At 52.8% G+C, this 19,525-nt stretch overlaps 1 protein-coding gene across 6 annotated transcripts in view; it reads right to left on the bottom strand.

Annotated features, from left to right (window-relative positions):
• Positions 1–1,598: 1,598 nt before the first annotated feature.
• Fnbp1 (formin binding protein 1) overlaps positions 1,599–19,525 on the bottom strand; it is a 61,668-nt gene continuing 43,741 nt past the window's right edge. For 2 of the 6 annotated variants that reach the window (XM_013021417.1, XM_013021414.1), the window contains 5 exons: positions 10,337–10,446; positions 8,367–8,499; positions 7,976–8,097; positions 7,679–7,815; positions 5,890–6,743 (listed from right to left, as the gene is read on the bottom strand). In XM_013021417.1, the coding sequence (XP_012876871.1) occupies positions 6,565–6,743; positions 7,679–7,815; positions 7,976–8,097; positions 8,367–8,499; positions 10,337–10,446 (681 nt within the window). In that variant the 3' untranslated portion in view covers positions 5,890–6,564. Of the gene's footprint in view, positions 3,368–5,889; positions 6,744–7,678; positions 7,819–7,975; positions 8,098–8,366; positions 8,500–10,336; positions 10,447–13,945; positions 13,961–19,525 lie in introns of those variants that run through there. The other 4 variants (XM_013021413.1, XM_013021412.1, XM_013021411.1 and 1 more) reach the window with 4 other exon arrangements.

Consider the following 19,525-nt stretch of genomic DNA (forward strand, 5'->3'; position numbering starts at 1 on the left):
CAAGGCGAGCGCTCTACCACTTGAGCTACAGCGCCACTTCCGGTTTTCTGGTGGTTTATTGGAGATAGGAGTCTCACGGTCGCTCCTGCCCGGGCTGGCTTTGAACCGCGATCCTCAGGTCTCAGCCTCCTGAGTAGCTAGGATTACAGGCGTGAGCCACCAGCGCCCGGCTCTACACTTGCAGATTTTTTTGTGGTTAATTGGATATAGGTATCAATGGACTTTTCCTGCCCTGGCTGGCTTTGAACCTCAATCCTCAGATCTTAACCTCCTGAGCAGCCTGGATTACAGGCGTGAGCTCCTGGTACCCAGCATTGATTCCCTGTTACCACCTGTGCCTCTGAGAATCAAGCCTTTCATTACTGGTGGTGGAAGTCAGTTTGCTGTCGACTTCAGCTCCTCCTCCCTCTGTCCACCGCTCTCAGTGCTGGGGTTAGAGCTGCGGCAGCAGTGGCTGAGGGGTTTGCTTTGGAAGCTGGCCCTGCCTGTGAATGCTGCTTCCCTGGCAGTTGCCAGCAGCAGAGGTGCATTTTCACAGCTGGTGGCAGAGCCGGCTTTCCTGCTGCATGTGCCCAGTGAGAGCTGGATACAACGTCCTGACCGTGTGTGTGTACACGTGGGCACGTGCGTGTGCACCCATACTGCAACTTAGCTTTTTTACTCAAAGTGGGTGCTCTACTTCCTGAACCACTTGTAGCTTTTTTGCTGGTCAATTGGTGATAGGTCTCACAGACTTTCCTGCCTGGGCTGGATTTGAACCAGGATCCTAAGTTCTTAGTAGCTAGAATGACAGGCTTGAACCACGGGCATGCAGCCCAAAGCCACCCCCCCTCCCCCGTCTTTTCACGTGTACCCAGACAGCTCAGCGTGGCAGGCAGCTGCAGGGAGACTGGCAGGTCCCGCAAGGGCCCTGAGCAAGGAGGGGCTGGAGCACCTGTGATGGGCAGATCTTAATGCAATGGGAACAGGGCCTGGGCATTTGTACCGCCTCCCCCATGCTGTAGGCCCCAGAACTGGAGGCTGGGAGCTGACCGGCTGGGAGGGCACTCTCTGTGCTGTCCATGGCTTGGGGAGCTCTCTGGCCTGCCCTGAGCACCTGGCTGGCCTTGGGCCTTGCTTCCTGGCCGCTTCCATGGTCACAGCACGGTGGGGACCCAGGACCAGCCCAGCAGTCCCAGGACTTCGACGACACAAGTTTCTGTGCCGGGGGGTCATCTGTTCACGCAACCAGCCATGTGCTTTTACACCAGAAGTTATATTTTATTTACCAGTTAGAGGATTAACACATAGAGTTACAAGGTCAATAGAGGCCTTCCAGTGGAAGCACTTTATTTGGTTTAATTTCATCTCCAGAGACAAACGAGCAATTCCAGGAAGTTTACGGCGGTGGTGCCGGGCCTTGAGATGCTGCGATGCTCCAAGGTCAAGAATTAGTGCAACACACACACACACACTCACGCACATGTGCACACACACATTTAAAGGGGCTCCGTGTTGGGTTAAAACAGTTCAGTTGCATCATTAAAGAAGTGTGTTGGATGTTAGAAGCACAGGAGGCAGAGCCGACAGGAAACACCGAACCACAGCTTGCGGAAACACACTTGCACGAACCACAGCTTGCGGAGACACGCTTGCACTAACGAAGGTGACTTGGTTGCTGGGTGAACCCTCCACGCACGCTCTGCACGGCCGTCACGAGAGGTCAGGGGAGGCCCCTGCGCCCCTTCACGAGACAGGGCCACTGCTAACCGTGGAATTGTCCCGCTAGCGGCGTGGACAGGAGGCACAAGAGCTGAGCACGCAGCGTCCACTGCAGCGGCTCCGCAGCGGGATTCCCAGCGCCCCGCATCCCCGTCCCCCCCCCGCCCCCGCCCAGCAGCCGGGAAGCAAGTTCTCAAGCACCGTTCTTCCTTCTCTAGACACAGGTAGTATGGAGTTAGGAAAGCAAGCACAGGCACGGACACGGGCACACCACTTCAGCCTCGGCGCGCATCAAACCCACAGCGCTGCCGCGGCTCCTGTGGTGCCCTACGCTGGAAGGAATGAAACCTACCCTGACCCATGATAGGGAAGATGTGTTCACATGCATGATGCGGGCTCTGAAATCACACTGGGAACATCTGGACTGGGGGCGGTGAGGTCCGCCAGGCTTGGGACTGCCCCCGGGGTCCTGGATCGCCACTTAGGAGCCTGCCCAGAGCCACGGGGTCCCAGGCCCCGGCCTGTGGGCTGCACACTGCACCTTCTGGCTTGGGGGCAGCCCTGCAGCTCGATGCTGGCCTGAGCATCCCGCTTCCTCTCCACCTGCTCTCCGCAGGGCAGGGTGCGGGGAGTGCCGTCGGCCCCGGTGCGGTCCTCATTTCCAGAACCCCAAGCACCCGACCCCAGCACCGCTCCTGCCCCTGGGGCCTTGCAGTGTCCTTTCCTTCCCGGTCCGGAGACTCCCTATCTCCCGTCCACGGACACCAGGAATTGGGGATGCTGGAGGTGGCTGCCTGGGTCTCGCGAGAGGATGAAGAGGAACGCGCGCTCTCTCCCGCTTGCTCCTAGTGGGATCACGGACTCAGGCGTGGCCGTGGACAGCGGTGGCCATCTTCTCGTTTTCTGCACCAAGTAGGAGTACGCCTGGTTGACTGCTGACTCCGATGCTCGGTGACCTCCGTTTCCCTCGGGGGTGGGCGGTGGCCGAGGGGCTGCGGGAAGGAGCTGGGGACAGGAGGTGGACAGGAGGCGGCCGGGCAGGCTCCTCTTGGGACTCACAGAAGACAAGCCTTCACGAGCTGGCCCCAGGGGACACTGGAGGGCCAATCAGACAGCCGGGCGGGGCGGGATGGGCGGGACGAGACAGCAGGGCGGGCCCACATGCTGGACTCGGTGTGGACCCCACACACTGGGCTCTGGACGGAAGCTGGGGTGCGGGCTGGGGGACCCCGTGCTACCGCAGGCCCCACAGGCCGGGTCAGAGGGGAGCCGGAAACCCAGGAAGGCCTCCCCTCCCCCCACCCAGAGGACGCATTTGTTAACCAGGCCCCGGGGCCCGTGGGTGCCGGACGGGGTCACCCAGGCCCCCACGGGCACCGTCGTTCACAGAAGGCACAGTGTGAGATGTGGAGGGGCGCGGGCGGGCACGGGCAGCCGCCGCAGCTCGGGGGCCGGTGCGGCAGGGACAGCGAGCCTGCGGACAGCATGCCGGGAAGACAGGGTGGTGGCCGGGACTGCGGTGAGCAAGGCGGGGCCCGGCCCGCCCCGGCGGCCTGCAGGGACAAGCAGACGGACGGACAGATGGACGCGTGGAAGTGGATGGACGGGTGGAGTGCGCGCGGCTCCTGGACAGGCTTGCGGCTCCAGCACGGCCACCTTTAGGAGTCTACAACACAGAAGACAGGAAGGAAACGGCCTGGGTTAGAGAAGGCACTGGCGGAGGCGGCGTTGTGCGGCGGGGTGCAGGCCGCGCCGCCAGGGACAGACGTGGGGTTACACGGGGTGGGGTGTCACCAGGAGGAACTTTCACTGTTTTCGTTCCCGTTTTTAGCAGGCTTCGCTTTGGAGCTAAGAGCCACCCTCTCTGCTCCTCTCTCTAGTCCCTGAGTTTTTTCAGTGCTAACCCTGGAACCCCGGGCTCGCGCTCGCTCGCAGTCTCTCCACCCCAGCTGCTGCCCAGCCTGGATTGAACTTTTTTAAGATGGAGTCTATTGCTCAGGCTGGCCTGCAACTCCCAATCCTCCGCTTCTGCCTCCCAAGAGTCAGGATTACAGGTGTGTGTTGCTGCACCCTGTCCTGAATATGTTTTTTTTTTTTTGTCGGTTGTGGGGCTTGAACTCTGGGCCTGGGCGCTGTCCCTCAGCTCTTCAGCACAAGGTGAGCGCTCTACCACTTGAGCCACAGCGCCACTTCCGGTTTTCTGGTGGTTTATTGAAGATAAGAGTCTCATGGACTTTCCTGCCCGGGCTGGCTTTGAACTGCAATCCTCAGATCTCAGCCTCCTGAGTAGCTAGGAAGACAGGCGTGAGCCTTAGGCGCCGGGCTCTAACTGTTCTTCTGAGAGGAAGAAAGGATGTGGGTGCTCCAGATTTGGTGCAAGGAGTCTAACAAGGCCAGATTTGCTCTTGCACGGGACCTCGCGGCTTCTCTGCCGTCAAATGCAATGTCTCTGCTGAGACTGTGCACGTAGCAACGACAGTGAAAGTTCTCCACGGGAGGAGGTGAGCGCACAGGACAGAGCCCCAACCCCGAGGGACAGAAGGCGCGGGGACAGGGACACAGTGCATGGAGGAGGCAGAATTTTTAAAAAGCATTTGGCCAGAAACATTCCCCATCACTAAAGAGGAAAGGTTAAATGTTCATCACACAGAATCATTTTCTTTTGGAGAGCAGAAGAATCACTTAAACTACACAACACTGAGGAAAATAGGTCGTTTATTAGAGAGGCAGTGCGGGATACAACTAGAAAAATCCAGACAGTCTTTTCTTTTAGGATAAGAAGAGAAGAGAAACAACGTGGACCGTATTCAAACAAAACTTACTCAGAACCCAAGTGTCTATAATAAACTCAAGTGTGGCGCGGCCAGCGGGGACCGAGCTAGAGTGCAAGAGTCTTGGGCCACCCCGGCAGTTATAAAAACAAAAAGGTCATTAGGCAGCAGAATAAACCAATAAAACCAACAGACAAAGAGACTGACACATTAAAACAATGAATCCAAGGCTTCTGTTTTAGGCTTTAAATTGCAGTACATACAAATATATTCTGTGGAGAGAATTATGAACATGTTTAACAGAAAGCAATTTAAACACACACACACACCACACACCACACACACACACACACACACACACACACACGAAGTCAAAACCCACTTGGACATTAAATATTTTGGCAATTACTAAGTACATTATAGACACCTCTCTCTCATACATGCACGCACGCACATGCACACACACACGCGCACACACACACACACACACAGAAAGCTTCATGATTACAAATTACACTTGCGTTAGGGCTGTCCTGGGGCAGGCGGCCTGGCCAATGGCGGCATGGGGGGGGCACACGGGGGCGGGGCTCCTGTGTCCCCACTGCCTAGCTCCAGGTATGCTTTCTAACTACCAGGAGAAAACCAGCAGCTGAGATTCTGCCTTTTTATTTTATCGGAGAACCATGGGAGACAAAGTTCGCTCTGGATGGAAATGGAAACTCCTGATTCTTTGGCCATTTTCTACCACTGACTAGATGGGAAAATCTAAAGTCAGTCTCTCTCTTTCTCAACTCAGACCAAGGGGTGAAGAGGGCAGCTATAGTTACTTTAGAACTTGGCAGGATTCCAAGTGCAAACCTGCTACACAGCAAGACCCTGTCTCAACAAATCCAAGAGACTCGTATCTCCAATGAACCTGCAGTGGAGCTATGGCTCAAATGGTAGAACACCAGCCAAGCCAGCAAGCCTGAGCCCCTGAGCTCAAACTCCTGTACAGGTTTAAAAAAAAAAAAAAAAAAGCAAATTTCCACATGGCCCAGATTAACTTTACTTGATTCTGTCTATGGTTAATCAGATAAAATGAGCCAGAAATTCCAAAACAATTTTCAGTAAGTTCAAATTGTTGATTTTATAATGGTCAATGATTATTAAACAACGAATGAATCCTTCTTTGCAAAGGGGCTTTCTGGAATGCCGTGGTTCTCTCTCTCTCTCTCTGAGCCAGTCCCAGAGCTTGAATTCAGGGCCTGAGCACCCTCCCCGTGCTTTTGTGCTCCAGATTAGTGCTCTACCACTTGAGTCACAGCTCTACTTCTGGCATTTTGCTGGTTAATTTATTAGAATCCAGAGTCTCACAAACTTTCCTGCCTGGGCTGGCTCTGACCTCAGCCTCCTGAGTAGCTGACAGCTAGCGAAGCTAGTGTCACAAACTCTCCCACAGAAATGGCACCTGGAGTGGGAGGGCGGAGGGGCCGCTGGTCTTGTCAGCAGCAGCTCGGCTGTGCACGCCTTGTCATGTTCTGTGTGGGCTGGGACCATGCAGGCTTTTGGTTAATCATGTGACAATCTAGGGCTACTTGCAGTGAAAAGTGGAGCTTTGAGGACCAACGTTCCTCGGTCTTTCTCCTGGGTGGGGCGCTCATTTCTGCCAGGTTTGGAATGACAGGTTGTAAACGCGGGCAAGCTGGCCCTGCTGCGTTGATCACGTTACAAAACATAAGGCCCTATGGTGTTGGGTCAGGGAGACAGGGCCAGACATGCCAGCCCAGACTCTCCCGTGCCCCACGCAGGCTCACTTAGATTCTAAAGTACTCATGAAAAGCTAGAATGCAACTTTTTTTTTTTAATGTCTGGATGGTGCCGGGAGAAGCCACGTGAGTCGGGTGTGAGCGGACACACTCCACCGGCAGCTGCAAGCTTCCCACGGGAAATCAAGACACAGTTGATTATGGCGGAGAACCAAGACACAGGACCCCGGGGTGCTCGGGGCGGGGACCAGGCACTTGCTGACCTGTCTTTTGAAGAACCGCTGGCCAGAGCCACCACCGACTCTTCCAAGCGTTTACAGGTTCGGTTTTTGGTTTTAGTGGGATTAAATATAGGTCTTAGCACCTTTGGCATTTCTGTCCAGACAGACTTCGACGTAGGACGTGGGGACGTAGCCCTCCTCGTCCTCACCCCTCCGGATGCGGGTCCAGCCGTCGCCCCTGTCTTCCTCTATGACGTACAGCGTCTCACCTTCCGCCACCGAGATGGTGCCTTCGTTCTGGCCTGCAGGAACAGGGCCAAACCGGTGGGGAGGCCGCACTCTCACCTGTACCCACCCACCCGGGCTTCCCTCCCCGCCGCCCTCAAACCTCCCGTTCCCCCTGGAAACTTCTAGGTTCCCATCTTAATAAGCAGTTCATGGACTCCTGCCTGGGCTGGCCTCAAACGGCGATCCTCCGATCTCAGCCTCTTGAGTAGCTAGGATGACAGGCGTGAGCCCCTGGCGCCAGGCGGGCTCCCTGCTTTCTAAGGGACCCTACACATGGCACAATTAACCTGTGCTCCAGCTCCACCAATTACACCCCAATCAACGCACCAAAGTTTCTGCCTCCTCTCTCCCCTCCCCCACAGGCACCTGCCACTACCTGCTGCAGATGCCCAGCCTCTGGCCCAACAAGGAGTCTCCACGGGATGAAGGAAGGTACCCCTGGGCTGGGCAGCTGGGCCAGTGCCATTTGCATGTGGATTTGCCTACAGATGGGCCAAACCCTCTGCCTGTCTCCCCCCCCCCGCCCGTGCTCAAGCCACGCCCACCCACTGCCACTAAGCCTTGGAATACATGTGTGCCTCTCAGTAAGTATTGACGAAAACTAAGTGAGCGCTAGCCAGGGCTCATCTCAAGATGTGTGAAAAAGAACAGCAAATTAAATACATCAAAAATACAAATAGCCGGGCGCCGGTGGCTCACGCCCGTCCTCCTAGCTCATCAGGAGGCTGAGATCTGAGGATCGCAGTTCAAAGCCAGCCCAGGCAGAAAAGTCCATCAGACTCTTATCTCCACTGAGACACCCGAAAACCGGAAGTGGCGCTGTGGCTCAACGTGGGAGAGCGCTCGCCTTGAGTGGAAGCGCTCAGGGAGTTCGAGCCCCACAACTGACCAAAAGAAAGAAAGAAGTTGCGGTTGCGGGGTCGGGCAGGGAGGCGGCGGCCCCGGCTACCTTCAAACGTGTACAGAGCCTTGCAGGTCCCGATGGCGGGGAGCGGCTCCTCGTCATCGAACTCGTCGTCGAAGTCCGTGGCCAGCACCTTGACCTGGCTCTCCTGGCTTTGCTCCTCCGTGTAACTGCCATCTGGGCTGCTCAAGACAGAAAGACACGCGGCAACTATAGCGACCGCCCGGCGCTGCCCGGGCCCGGAATGTGCTGGAATGGAAAGGGCACCCCAGGCTTGTTTTCAGGTGGCCTGGGCTGGGGGCCGGGGCCGGGGCCGGGGCGGGGGCCACACGCATACTCTACCTCTCCCGGTCCTGCGCGCAGGTGTGTCCGGTCGGGGGCGGCTGGCCGTCGTACATCCCGCTCTGCCGCCGCGCCTGCTCGCCGCGGGCCTGGAGCCTGCCTTCCACCTCGGCCAGCCAGGCCTGAAAAGAGCCAGCGCGCTCGCTCAGCCCGGCCGTGCTGGCTGCCGCCGGCCGCCCCGCCCTGCCCCGTGCACAGCTGCACCGCTGCAGACGTGGCCGGCAATGCCAGCGGGCGAGCGGCTGGGCTCCAGGTAGCAGGGTGACCCGGGCAGGCCGCCCCCAGGAAGGGGGCCTCTTACCGTAACTCAGGCCGCAGCCTGGCCCCCAGGCCCTGCCCGCCCGCCCCTACCACGACCCCCACGGCGTCCCCCACGCCCGCCTGTCCCTACCTCAAATTTCTGGGCTTCAAATCGCAGCTTCTCGATGTTCTGCGCGGCCTCGGCGAGCTTGTGGTCCAGGCTGGCGGGGTCCCCCATCTGCGGGTTCTTCAGGTACACGTCCTTCATCTTGGTAATGGCGTCTCTGGAAACAGCAGAGAGCAGAGTGTGGAATGGCGGCCGCGGCCCCCACAAGGGAGCCACGGGACGGCCAATGGGGATGGGATGGCACCAGCTTGCATTCCAGAGCTCTCCGTGCCAGGTGCGTGGCAACCACCGGCTTTCATTTTGGAACTTCCCTTGCAAGTTTGGTGACAACATGGCCTCGTACTTTTTCCGTGTGAGTTTGGTGACAAGATTGGCTCTCATTCTAGAGCTCTCCATGCAAGTCCTCTGACAACACTGGCCTTCATTCTAGAAGTCTCCATGTGAGCTCAGTGACAACTTCATCTTGTCTCTGTCCTGCCCCACACAACCACAAAACCAAACTGTAGAGAGCCGACACCACTCGGGGGGCCCTGGGCCGCGGGTGAGACCCTCTGGATAAAGCACAAATAGTTGCTGCGGGAATTTCTTTTCTTTTCTGTCGGTTGTGGGGCTTGAACTCTGGGCCTGAGCACTGTCCTTCAGCTCTTCAGCTCAAGGCGAGCGCTCTACCACTTGAGCCACAGCGCCACTTACGGTTTTCTGGTGATTCATTGGAGATAAGAGTCTCATGGACTTTCCTGCCTGGGCTGGTTTTGAACTATGATCTTCAGATCTCAGCGTCCTGAGTAGCTAGGACGACAGGCGTGAACCACCAGTGCCCGGCTAGTTGTTGAAAGTGTTGAGCAAATGACTCTTTGCTAGAGGTAAGGAGCCCATTGTAACTGTGCACACTAGTGCACAACTGACATCCCGGCACTCGGGAGGTTAAGGGAGGAGGCTCCGGAGCTCAGGCTTATCTGAGCTATGTAATGAAGTCCTGCCTTTAAAACAAAAAACACACCCAAAGACGACCTTCAATCAACATCACCAAATTTAATCCAAACCTATCATGCCCTACAGACCAAAACAGAAGATACAACGGAATGATGGAAACTGGTGTAACTGAAAGTAGGGATGGGACGGAGAATTGCACAGGTGCACACAACATCTCCTGAGGCTCGGAGTCCACACGGCCGGCATCCGTGCAGCGCTGGGAAACTCCCCACGCCAACAGCCCCTTTCCCTTGCTCTACTTCTCTTTTCTCTCCTTGTGGTACTGGGAGCTGAAATGTACCTCTCAAGCCACATCCCCAGACTCTACCTTGTTATTTCTTGCATATCTGCCTGGGCTGGGCTGGCCTGGGATCCGCTTATTTACACTTCCCATGCAGCAAGGATGCCCCGCTGTGTCCAGGACTCATTGAGATGAGGTCTCTGGTTTTGTCCAGGCTGGCTTTCCTTCTGAGCCACCCAAGTAGCTTGGATTACGGGCAAAAGCCACCATGCCAGCTTTTCCCTTTCCCCCTACGGTGCGCATCGCTTCCCCACATTACACAATTTATCTAGTGTCCGCTTGTTGTTTCATCCGCCCCTGCTTACAGGCATGTGCCACCGGTGCTGAGCTAGTGGGCTTGGGTTAGGCGGCCCTCTTCGCGTGCATGTGTGGAGAGAAGGTCTCACTAGGTAGTAGCTCAGGCTGGCCTTGAACTCTCATCCTCCTGCCTCAGCCCGAGGCGACACTCGGTGCCATTGCGAGTGTTCACCCTCGTGGAGAACGTAAGCAGGCCTTTGTTCCACAGGGAGAATCTACGGATGCACTCACCTTATGTACTTGGTCTCACGTGTAATAGATAACATCTGCCCTGAGCAAACCAGCGAAGGGACAGCACGTAGGCCCCGAGTCCAAGGCCTAGTACCTCCCGCCCCTCCTGGAGCAGCCCAATAGCCGGACCTGCCACCGGAATCCCTGTGGTCCCTGGTGGCAGATCTGCCCTGTCCCTGTGCGTCCACTCTACCTTTGGTCCATCTCCTTGTGGATTTCTTTGTTGAGGTCATCGACTTTCTGTTGGAGCTTCTTCCTCCTCTGTTCGGGCGGGAGGTTGCTGAAGTCCTCGGGAGTGGAGCCCTGGGGGTGCAAACAGAAATGAGGTCCACGCAGCCCACCGGCCTCCTCGGCGGTCCTAAGCCCCGCCCACAGCGAGGGGAGGCAGATGCAACCTACGCCTCCCCAGTGTGCCAGCCGAACGCTCGCTCGCGCGGTGGACTCCATTAACACGGCTTCCACCGTGGGCAATGGCCAGGAGCTACACGCTGCAGGGAGCAGAGGAGGAGGAGGAAATAAGGATTTGACTCCAGCCAGAATCCACCAACAGCCAATTTAGAGCCAGATCCATCTGTGTGCCCATCTCCCCGCTGGCAGCTACGCTGGGCCTGAAGGAAGTTTATGTTTGCTTAATCAAACCGGCAATAGCCCCACCCCTCCCTCGGTCTGCGTGTTCCCTCTCTCTCTAAGGCTAAAAGCTAAGTGTTTCCATCCCTGCGAAGGACAGCAGGGTGCTGTTCTCCTCAGAGCGCGTGCGCGGGGAATCCGGTGCCTCTGTCCCCCCACCGCCTCTCAAAGTCTGCTTGTTTTTTTGGGCCCCTTAAAGGGAGTTTCTGGACAACCTCATAGAACAGTGTCCGGGATTCTAAGACCAGCTTCCCATGGGGCACAGCATCAGCCGCTGTGGATTTTACTGGCTAAAGGATGTTTTCCCAGGCAGGCGCCAGGGGCTCACGCCTGTCATCCTAGCTATTGGTGAGGCTGAGATCTGAGGATTGAGGTCTGAAGACAGTCCAGGCAGGGAAATCCATGAGACTTTTATCTCCAATTAGCCACCAAAATGCCTGAAGTGGTAACTGTGGCTCAAGTGGTAGAGTTATAGCCTTGAGCAAAAAATGCTCAGCTACAGTGCCCAGACCCTGAGTTCAAGTCCTAGGAATGGCACAAATAAAGTAAAAAAAAAAAACAAAAAACAAAAAAACCCCATACATTTTCTAGCTGGGCACCGGTAGCTCACACCTGTAACCCTAACTACTGAGGCTGAGATCTGAGGATCACAATTTGAAGTCAGCCCCAGCAGCAAAGTCTGTGAGACTCTTATCTCCAATGAACCATCAAGACGCCAGAAGTGGAGCTGTGGCTCAAGTGACAGTGTACTAGTCTTGAACAGGCAAGCCAAGCAAGTGCCAAAGCCTTGAGTTCAAGGCCAACCACTGGTCAAAAGAAAATAAAATTACATTTGCTGCATGCCTATAGCTCACGATTTCCTGATGTGAGCCAGTGTCTTCCACTGTGTTTCATTTGTAAGCTGTAGGAAGCAAAAATCTCAGCCGGGCTCTGGTGGCTCACACCTGTCATCCCAGTGATTCAGTAGCCTGAGATCTGGAGGACTGTGATTCCAAACCAGCCTGGGCTGAAAAGTTCAACCAGCAAAATACCAGGCTCGGGGCATGGCTCAAGTGTTAGAGCACCAGACCTGAGCAAGAAAGTTGAATCAGAGCACAAAACCCTGAGCTCAATCCCAGAAAACCAACACAAAAACCAACACAGGGTTTCCGGTCTGAGACACACATGCCCTTGTTAGAAAGCAGAGCTAAATTGTGGCATCCAGTGTTTCTTTCTGAAATGAGGCTGTTTTCCTAAAGAATGAAAAATGTATTCAACTAACCAAGAATAAGCCGGGGAATTTAGGAAAAGAGATTTGACTTGAAAACCCTCCATTCTTTTGGAACAAGGGCAAGCCGGGCTGGGGGCGGGAGGAGGGAGGGACTGGATAATGTCAGCCAAGCTGCTTATGGGGGGGGGGGGGGGGGCTTGTGATCGGAGCGGGAGGGGACCAGGGGACCGTGCTGGCGGCTCCCTGGGGACCGTGCGAGTCAGCAAATAGCTGGCCACAAAGGCCAGCTCCAAGACCTTTGGTTAACACGCTCAAAGATGTGCCAGAAAGCTAGGTGAGCAGCACTTGCCTAGCTTTCTGGCACGTCTTGAGAGCGCAGGGGAGGGGCCGGCGGCCAGCCCCGCCCACCGGGGCAGAGGAAGCCGGCTGCACCACTGGCCTTCCTAACTAACTGTTCAACTCACCCCCAGAGACAGAAAGGCAGTGCTTTGAGTGCCGGGTACGTACGCGGCACTATGCTTTTGAGAACTGAGGTTTTCTTTTTCTTTTTTTTTTCTAGAGAAACCTGGGTTTTGAACTCAGGACCTCAGGTTCTTGCTCAGCTTTCTGGGTTTTATGGTTGTTTTGGATGGTTGTGGGGCTCGAACTCGGGGTCTGGGTGCTGTTCCTGAGCTCTTTTGCCTAAGGCTAGTGTTCTACCACTTTGAGGCACATCTCTCTCTACTTCAGATGTTTTGGTGGTTCATTGGAGATAAGAGTCTCACAGACTTTCTTGCTGGGGCTAGCTTTGAACCATGATCCTCAGATCTCAGCCTCCTGAGTAGCTAGGATTATAGGCGTCAGCCACCAGTGCCCGGCTGCAATGAAAAACAGGGCACGCATCAACAAATTACCTGGTGCCAACATTCATCCCATTAATATTTGCTGGCTTTCTTATCTGCTGCCTCATGCAACAGCTCAAGTGTGTGTGTATGTGTGTGTGTGTATGTATCCTGGGGCTTGAACTCAGGACCTGTGCACTATCCTTGAACTTTTTGCTCAAGGCTAGCACTCTCCTACTTGAACCAAAGCTTCATTCTTTCTTTTGTGGGGTGGTTTATTGGACATAAGAGTCTTATAGGCTTTCCTGCTCAGGCTGACTTCAAACCACAATCCTCAGCAATCAGTCTCCTGAGTAGCTGGGATTACAGGTGTGAGCCACTGGTGCTGGGCACCGTGCTGCCTTTCTTCTTGGTTTATCATTGTGCATTATTTTACGGTTTTCTCAGTCACAGCATTCAAGAGGATTATCCAACTTTCTTTTCCCATCGCTGAAGTATAATTACAGGTTATGTTGGTTAGGCGTTTCTTTTAATACATTTAGTAATTAGTCTATTTACTACAGCTATACAATGAACTAGAGACAAGATGTAATGCCAAGTAGGTAACTCTATAAATAAAGGCTTAGGAGGGTCTTTCCACTGTCCAACCAAATCATCTGTGGTCCCTCCAATCAGCTATGCACATCCATGTAGCATCTGGAAGGTTCCAAAGGTTTCCGCTCTCCCTGGCCGGCTTACCCCTGAGCAACCAGCCTTTCCCACCTGTGTCTTGGGCGCTCAGTGAGAATCGATTTTCCAACTAGATTTGACTTTTCATACTTTTCTCCCCACCTCCAATTTTTCATATTTATATAAGCTCCTATTTATCTCCGCAGTTTGTCGATGTCAACCTCTTAAGCCTCTAGTAATAAAGAAAACCAAATCATGGGTTAAGCATTAATATTCTTAGCCACTTGAGAAGATTAAGACTATCGGTATTAGGTTCTCAATGTTCGTATCTAGAAGGTCTAATAAATGCCAGCGGAGACACAACAGACACGTGAGGAACTACGTCACATGGGCTCGATCGCACAGAGCACGCGTCCACCCAGGCACACACATGATCGCCTGATGGGCCTCAGGCATGCAGGGACTCGGTGCTTACCAGCTTGAGAGAAAGCTTCCGATGGAAGGAGTAAACGGGAAAAAGAGAGAGAGAAAAAAAACACGCATCAGAAGAGGAGACACCGGTCGGCCCCCACCTCGAACACAACACACGATTCACCCATGTGCGCGGGTCTGTGAGCAGGCAGCGCATCTGTGCAGAAGCTCACGGGAGGGGCGGGCCCCCGATGCCCCCCTGCCCGCCCCCACCCCGCCGGTGGCCACGGGGTCACAGAGCTATGGAAAGGCCAGTCCCCGCTAACCATGGTGACTGTGTCACCTCGGCCTGGGTACAAAAGCAAGGATGCTCGCAGGGGTGGATAGGGGCTGACTCCAAGAGAAAAGTGACGGCAAGCTTCCCCCGCAGGCTTGCAACGCCAAGACCGCCACCATAGTTTTGTCTTAGGGAATTCTAACAAATGTACACTCTGGCTTTTTTTTTTTTTTTGAGGGAATGGGGGGAGTTTGGGGCAAGGTCTTACTATGTGGCCCAGGAGGGTCTTCAATTCCCTGTGGACACTGGGGCTTGTAATTCAGGCTTCAGCTTTTTGGCTCACGGCTTGGTGCTCTACTACTCGAGCCATGCCTCCAGCCTGACTTCTTGCTGGTCCATTGGAGATGGAGTCTCTCAGACTTTACTGCCCAACCTAGCTTTGGAACATGATTGTAGAGGCCCTACCCTTCTGAACAGCTGGGATCACAGGCCTGAGTCACCAGTGGTTAGTTGCAACTCTTAATCCTGCTTTCTCAGTCTCCCAAGTGCTTGCATTACAAGAGTGAAGCACAAGGCCAAATGACCCTTGGTCTTTCCTTGGCTCCTCTCTCTCTTCTCTCTGTCTCTCACGTGCTGGTACCAAGACTTGAACTCAGGACCTTGTGCTAGTGCTCTACCACTGGAGCCAAGACTCCAGACTCCAGCTGGCTGTTTGCTAGTTAATTGGAGAGAAGTCTCTTGGATTTGTTTCTCTGGTCTGGCTTCAAACCTCAATGCTCAGATCTCACTGGTCATGCTTTGGTTTTTCCTTCCTTCCTTCCCTCTTATTATGAGCCAGTCCTGGGGCTTGAACTCAGGGTCTAGGTATTTCCCTGAGCTTGTTGATTTTTTTTTTCTTAATACTAGGGCTCTACCACAGGAGCCACAGCTCTACTGCCAGCTTTTTTTGATAGTTAATTGGAAATAGGAGTCTCTTGGACTACCCTGCCCAGACTGGCTTTGAACTGCGATCCTCAGATCTCAGTCTCCTGAGTAGTTATGTTTACAGGTATTCTAGCTACTCAGGAGGCTGAGCTCAGAAGGATCAGAGTCTGAGACCAGCTGGGTCTAAAAAGTCCTTGAGACTCCATCATCCAACAAGAAGCTGGGCTGGAGGCGTAGCTGAACAGGTAAAACATCTATCCAGTTAGCAAGTGCTAGGAAGACCTCATCTCAGTCCATTATAATCTGGGCATGCCTGCCCAGATTATAATCTGCCTGCCCTCTCTGCTATGTGGCAAGCAGGAATCAAAGGACCGTGGCCCAGGCTGACCCAGGTATATATGCCTGATGTTATCTGAAAAAATAAAGCAAAAAGTCAGGCATGGCCCAAATGGTAGAGCACAGGCCTAATGACACAAGGCTCTTAGTTCAAGGCTCTTACTCCAGTACCACGAAAACAAATAAACAACCAAAAAGAAATGTGGTTCTTCATTAAAAGTAATCCCTGCCCTCTCTTAACTAGAAAATCATCATTTTGGAAGTTCAGCGTGTGATCTTCACTCAGCCGCTAGCAGCCCCCAGAGTCCAGACACCTGGCAGGAAGGATGCAAATACATATTTTGGAGACCAAGTATGATGGGAAATGCCCCCTTGGATTCTTTTTCTACCTTTGACTTTCATATCGGGCGGACAGGTGGGGACTAAAATTCTTCAACCAGATGTAGAATGTGTAGTCGTTCATGTGGCTGCCCCTGGAGCGCGGGTGTGGGCAGCGGTAAGCACCCGGCCTCCTGTGAGCTTCAGCACAGATCTGCCTAGCACAAGCTGAGTTTGTTGTACAGACAGACAACATTTATGATGTGCAACAGAGAACGTCCCCAGTCCCTTCGCCACAAAGCACACCAGCAAATCCTAATGTTTGCTCTTCCAGGATCGACTGAACACCGCAAAGAACGAACACTGGAACTAAGACTTGCCAAGATGCGCTCTACGCGGCTACTTTTGTCGTGTGCAACGATAGATTCTCTGCTTGGTGTTCTAACATCTGATTTCTAACTGAAACTACCTCCCGGGAAAGATGATTGCTTCAAAATTAAAACAAAAACAAACAAAAGCAAGAAACCAGAAACGGTGAGGACCACACCCCAATAGGAATAAGGGAATGCTGACTTTCCAAGTTCAGTTTCCTGCCGTGGCCGGTAACGGGCCACTTCAGAGGAGGGCCAGGGTGGAATGGGGGAGTTGTTTCTTGAGGACTTGAAGCCGGTTTTCCACCTGAAGTTATCAGCCAGGCAGTTTTCAGATCGCTTGACATTAGAAAGCAAATCATCTGCTAGGGGAATAATGTAGAGGCTCCGCTAGGCTTTGAGCATTGCTACGCACAGAAAGAAGCTGTCGGGCTGAGGCGACAATGAGAGAGCTTTGTGAGCCACAAGCGTCAATAACACAGGCGGGGACAGGGCCAGGAGGCCGCGTGTTATTGGACAGTCGCAGGTACTAACCTCACGAGCAAAGAAAGGGGACAGTGAAAAGGAGGACATAGGCGTGGATCTCCAAGTGAGATCGAGTCCTACGCTATTGCTCATGCGACCCCGGACTGCTTGCTCTCCAGCCTCTATGGCATGATTGCTTGGTTCCTTTGGTTACAAGCGTGGACGGAGGGTCCTCTGCCATCCAGCCACCACGTGCCACAGCGTCATTCCTGGGACTGCACCCTGCTAGCTGGGTTTTCTGGGTAAACGTTCTGCCATCAAACCACAGCCAGTGGCAGCTCAGATGGCAGTGACAACCTTTTCAAGGTTTTTCCCAGAACCAGAATGGGAAAAAAAAAAAAAAAGTGGGGGTGGGGGGAGAAAGAAATCAACCATGAGCTCGGGGAACTGACAGGATTCAGACCATTTGATAATTAATTATGAGGGAGCGTGGTGTCTTTGGCCATGCAAGTTTTCAGGAGGAAGCAGGCACTGAATTGAGACAATTCAGACTTTGGCTTTTTGCTTTGGTTGTTTCCCTTCCCCAGGGTCCGGTTCTCCCCTCTGGGAAGGGTTTGTTTGTTTGATGCTGCACCAGTCCCCAGTCTCGGTGCTGTTAGTGACCCTGCTATGACTGTGAAGCTGCGTCACAGGGAACTTACAACATAGTCCCTAGCCTCAAAGGCATACGTGGGCTTCCCTATCGTCCTCTTCATGAGGTCTCTGTGACAATACAAAGACTGAGTCTGCCAACAACCAGTGAGAGAACAAGACAAAGTAAGTACAAACATGCAAGCAACCTTGAGATCGTGACATCTCCTAAGTGCCTAGTGCAGATTCCCAATCTCTTCTCATCAACTCTGATGGCATTTTCCCCCCTTGTACGAATCACTCTAAAATATGGAAGGAATATATGTCCACATTTTAGGCACCGACACCCCTTAGGTGGGCCAGCAAAAGAAATCCAGTTATACCTTGTAGATTACACCACTGGAGAACCTAGGAGCTCAGTGCAATTTTCTTTTTCCCTTTGTTTGGTGGTGCTGGGGCTGGAACTCAGGGCCTTGAGCTTGTTAAGCAAACGCTCTACCTCTTGAGCCAGGCCCCTTAGCTTTCTTCTGAAATAATAAAGGTCTAGAGGCATACCAACCTTTAACGACGTTCAGAAACAAAAGATGTTTTACCGATGTCAGTGGCTTACAACCACATCAAAAAAATGTTTATCTGGTTTAGTTATTTAGAAACAAAATCAAATAGGCTAAGAAAGGTTTGCACAGGAAATTCACATGCTAATCACTGAAACAGGAGATTGAAATCTGCAAACGTGAGAAACTGAAGGACTAAAATCACACCTGTGTTATTCTCCTAGGATAGGCTTTCTAACTAAATGAATAAGCAAAGTGGTGATAAAGACTCATCATTTTCAGCACTGGGCCTTAAAATATTTACCTTCCAGGCGGAAGCCCTCACCCCAAACTTCAGGTTTGTGTGTTTTTTGGAAGCAAAACAAAGCTTAGCATTTCCCTCCTTCCCTCCCATTCCATTCTTTCCCTCCCTCCCTTTCTTCCTTTACTCATTGTCTTAAAGGAAAGGATGTCAAACCTGGCTCTAAGGACAGACTGTGGGGGGCTGGGGAGGTGGAGGCCCTTCTCCATGTCCTGACTGCTGTGCTGCCTGTGCACACAGGTACTTTAGCCCTCGGGAAAACTTACCATTCAGGACCTTTTGTTTTTCAAAAGCAGGTTGCTGAGCGCAGATGTGGGGATCAAGAAATGAAACTCATTTTGCTGATCATGGTTAAAAGAAAAAAAGGGGCCTGGGAAGGTGGCTCAGTGGAAGAGTGGTTGCCTCACATGCATGAGGCCCTGGGTTCGATTCCTCAGCACCACATAAGCAGAAAAAGCCAGAAGTGGTGCTGTGGCTCAAGTGGCAGAGCGCTAGCCTTGAGCTGAAGAGCTGAGGGACAGTGCGCAGGTCCAGAGTTCAGGCCCCCACAAACGACCAAAAAATAAAAAAGAATAAAATAAAATAAAGTGGCCTCTTAACACCTTTAAAAAAAGAAAAAAAAGATTTTCTTGAATCAAACCATCAGTTTCCTGTTCCATTTTTTGTTCGTTTGCAAGTAATATATTCTTTCTAACCATCATTATTATTATTGTTGTTGTTGTTGTTCTTCTTCTTCTGTGTGTAAGTTCTGGGACTTGAACTTAAGGCCTTGTACACTTTGCTTTTTTGCTCACGGCTGGTGCTCTACTTCTTGAGCCACAACTCCACTTCCAGCTTTTTGGTGGTAAATTGCAGATAGAAGTCTCAAGGACTTTTCTGCCAAGCTTGGCTTTAAATTACGATCCTCACATCTCAGCCTCCTGAGTAGCTAGTATTACAGGAGTGAGCCACCAGCACCTGGCTGTATACTGACATTTTTTTTTTTTCTTCTCTTGTTAAACACTCAGAAGATTCCATGAACACATGACACGGAGAGAAACAGGGACGAGAGACACAAGTGGTAAACGTCTGTGACTGTTCGTTCACCTGGTGCACTGTGGCAGTCCAGGGATGGACGTAACGTAAATAATGCATACTTGGAAAGGCTTTCCAGGTGCACAGGCAAGTGACTTACAGTTAAGCTAATACTTTATAGCCTTGCTCGCCCTGGTCTTTTTTTGGAAGGTCTTTGATGAATCATGAATGGAGTTTTAAAAGTCAGCATAATCGAGCCAAGAAGCTGCAGATTCCTCAGCCAGGCCTAATAATAGAGCTCAAGACAATCCATCAACCACATCTGAAGCTACACTCACTCTAACAATGGCTCTCTTGACATCATCAGGAACTTAAGTTTCTAATTCTTTCCCTGCTAGGCTGGGAAGTCTTAAGAAACGTCCCCAGCTTGGTGTAAAACCTGGAGATCTGTCAT

The sequence above is a fragment of the Dipodomys ordii genome, unplaced genomic scaffold, assembly GCF_000151885.1.
Source record: "Dipodomys ordii isolate 6190 unplaced genomic scaffold, Dord_2.0 Scaffold55, whole genome shotgun sequence".
Classification (NCBI taxonomy): domain Eukaryota; kingdom Metazoa; phylum Chordata; class Mammalia; order Rodentia; family Heteromyidae; genus Dipodomys; species Dipodomys ordii.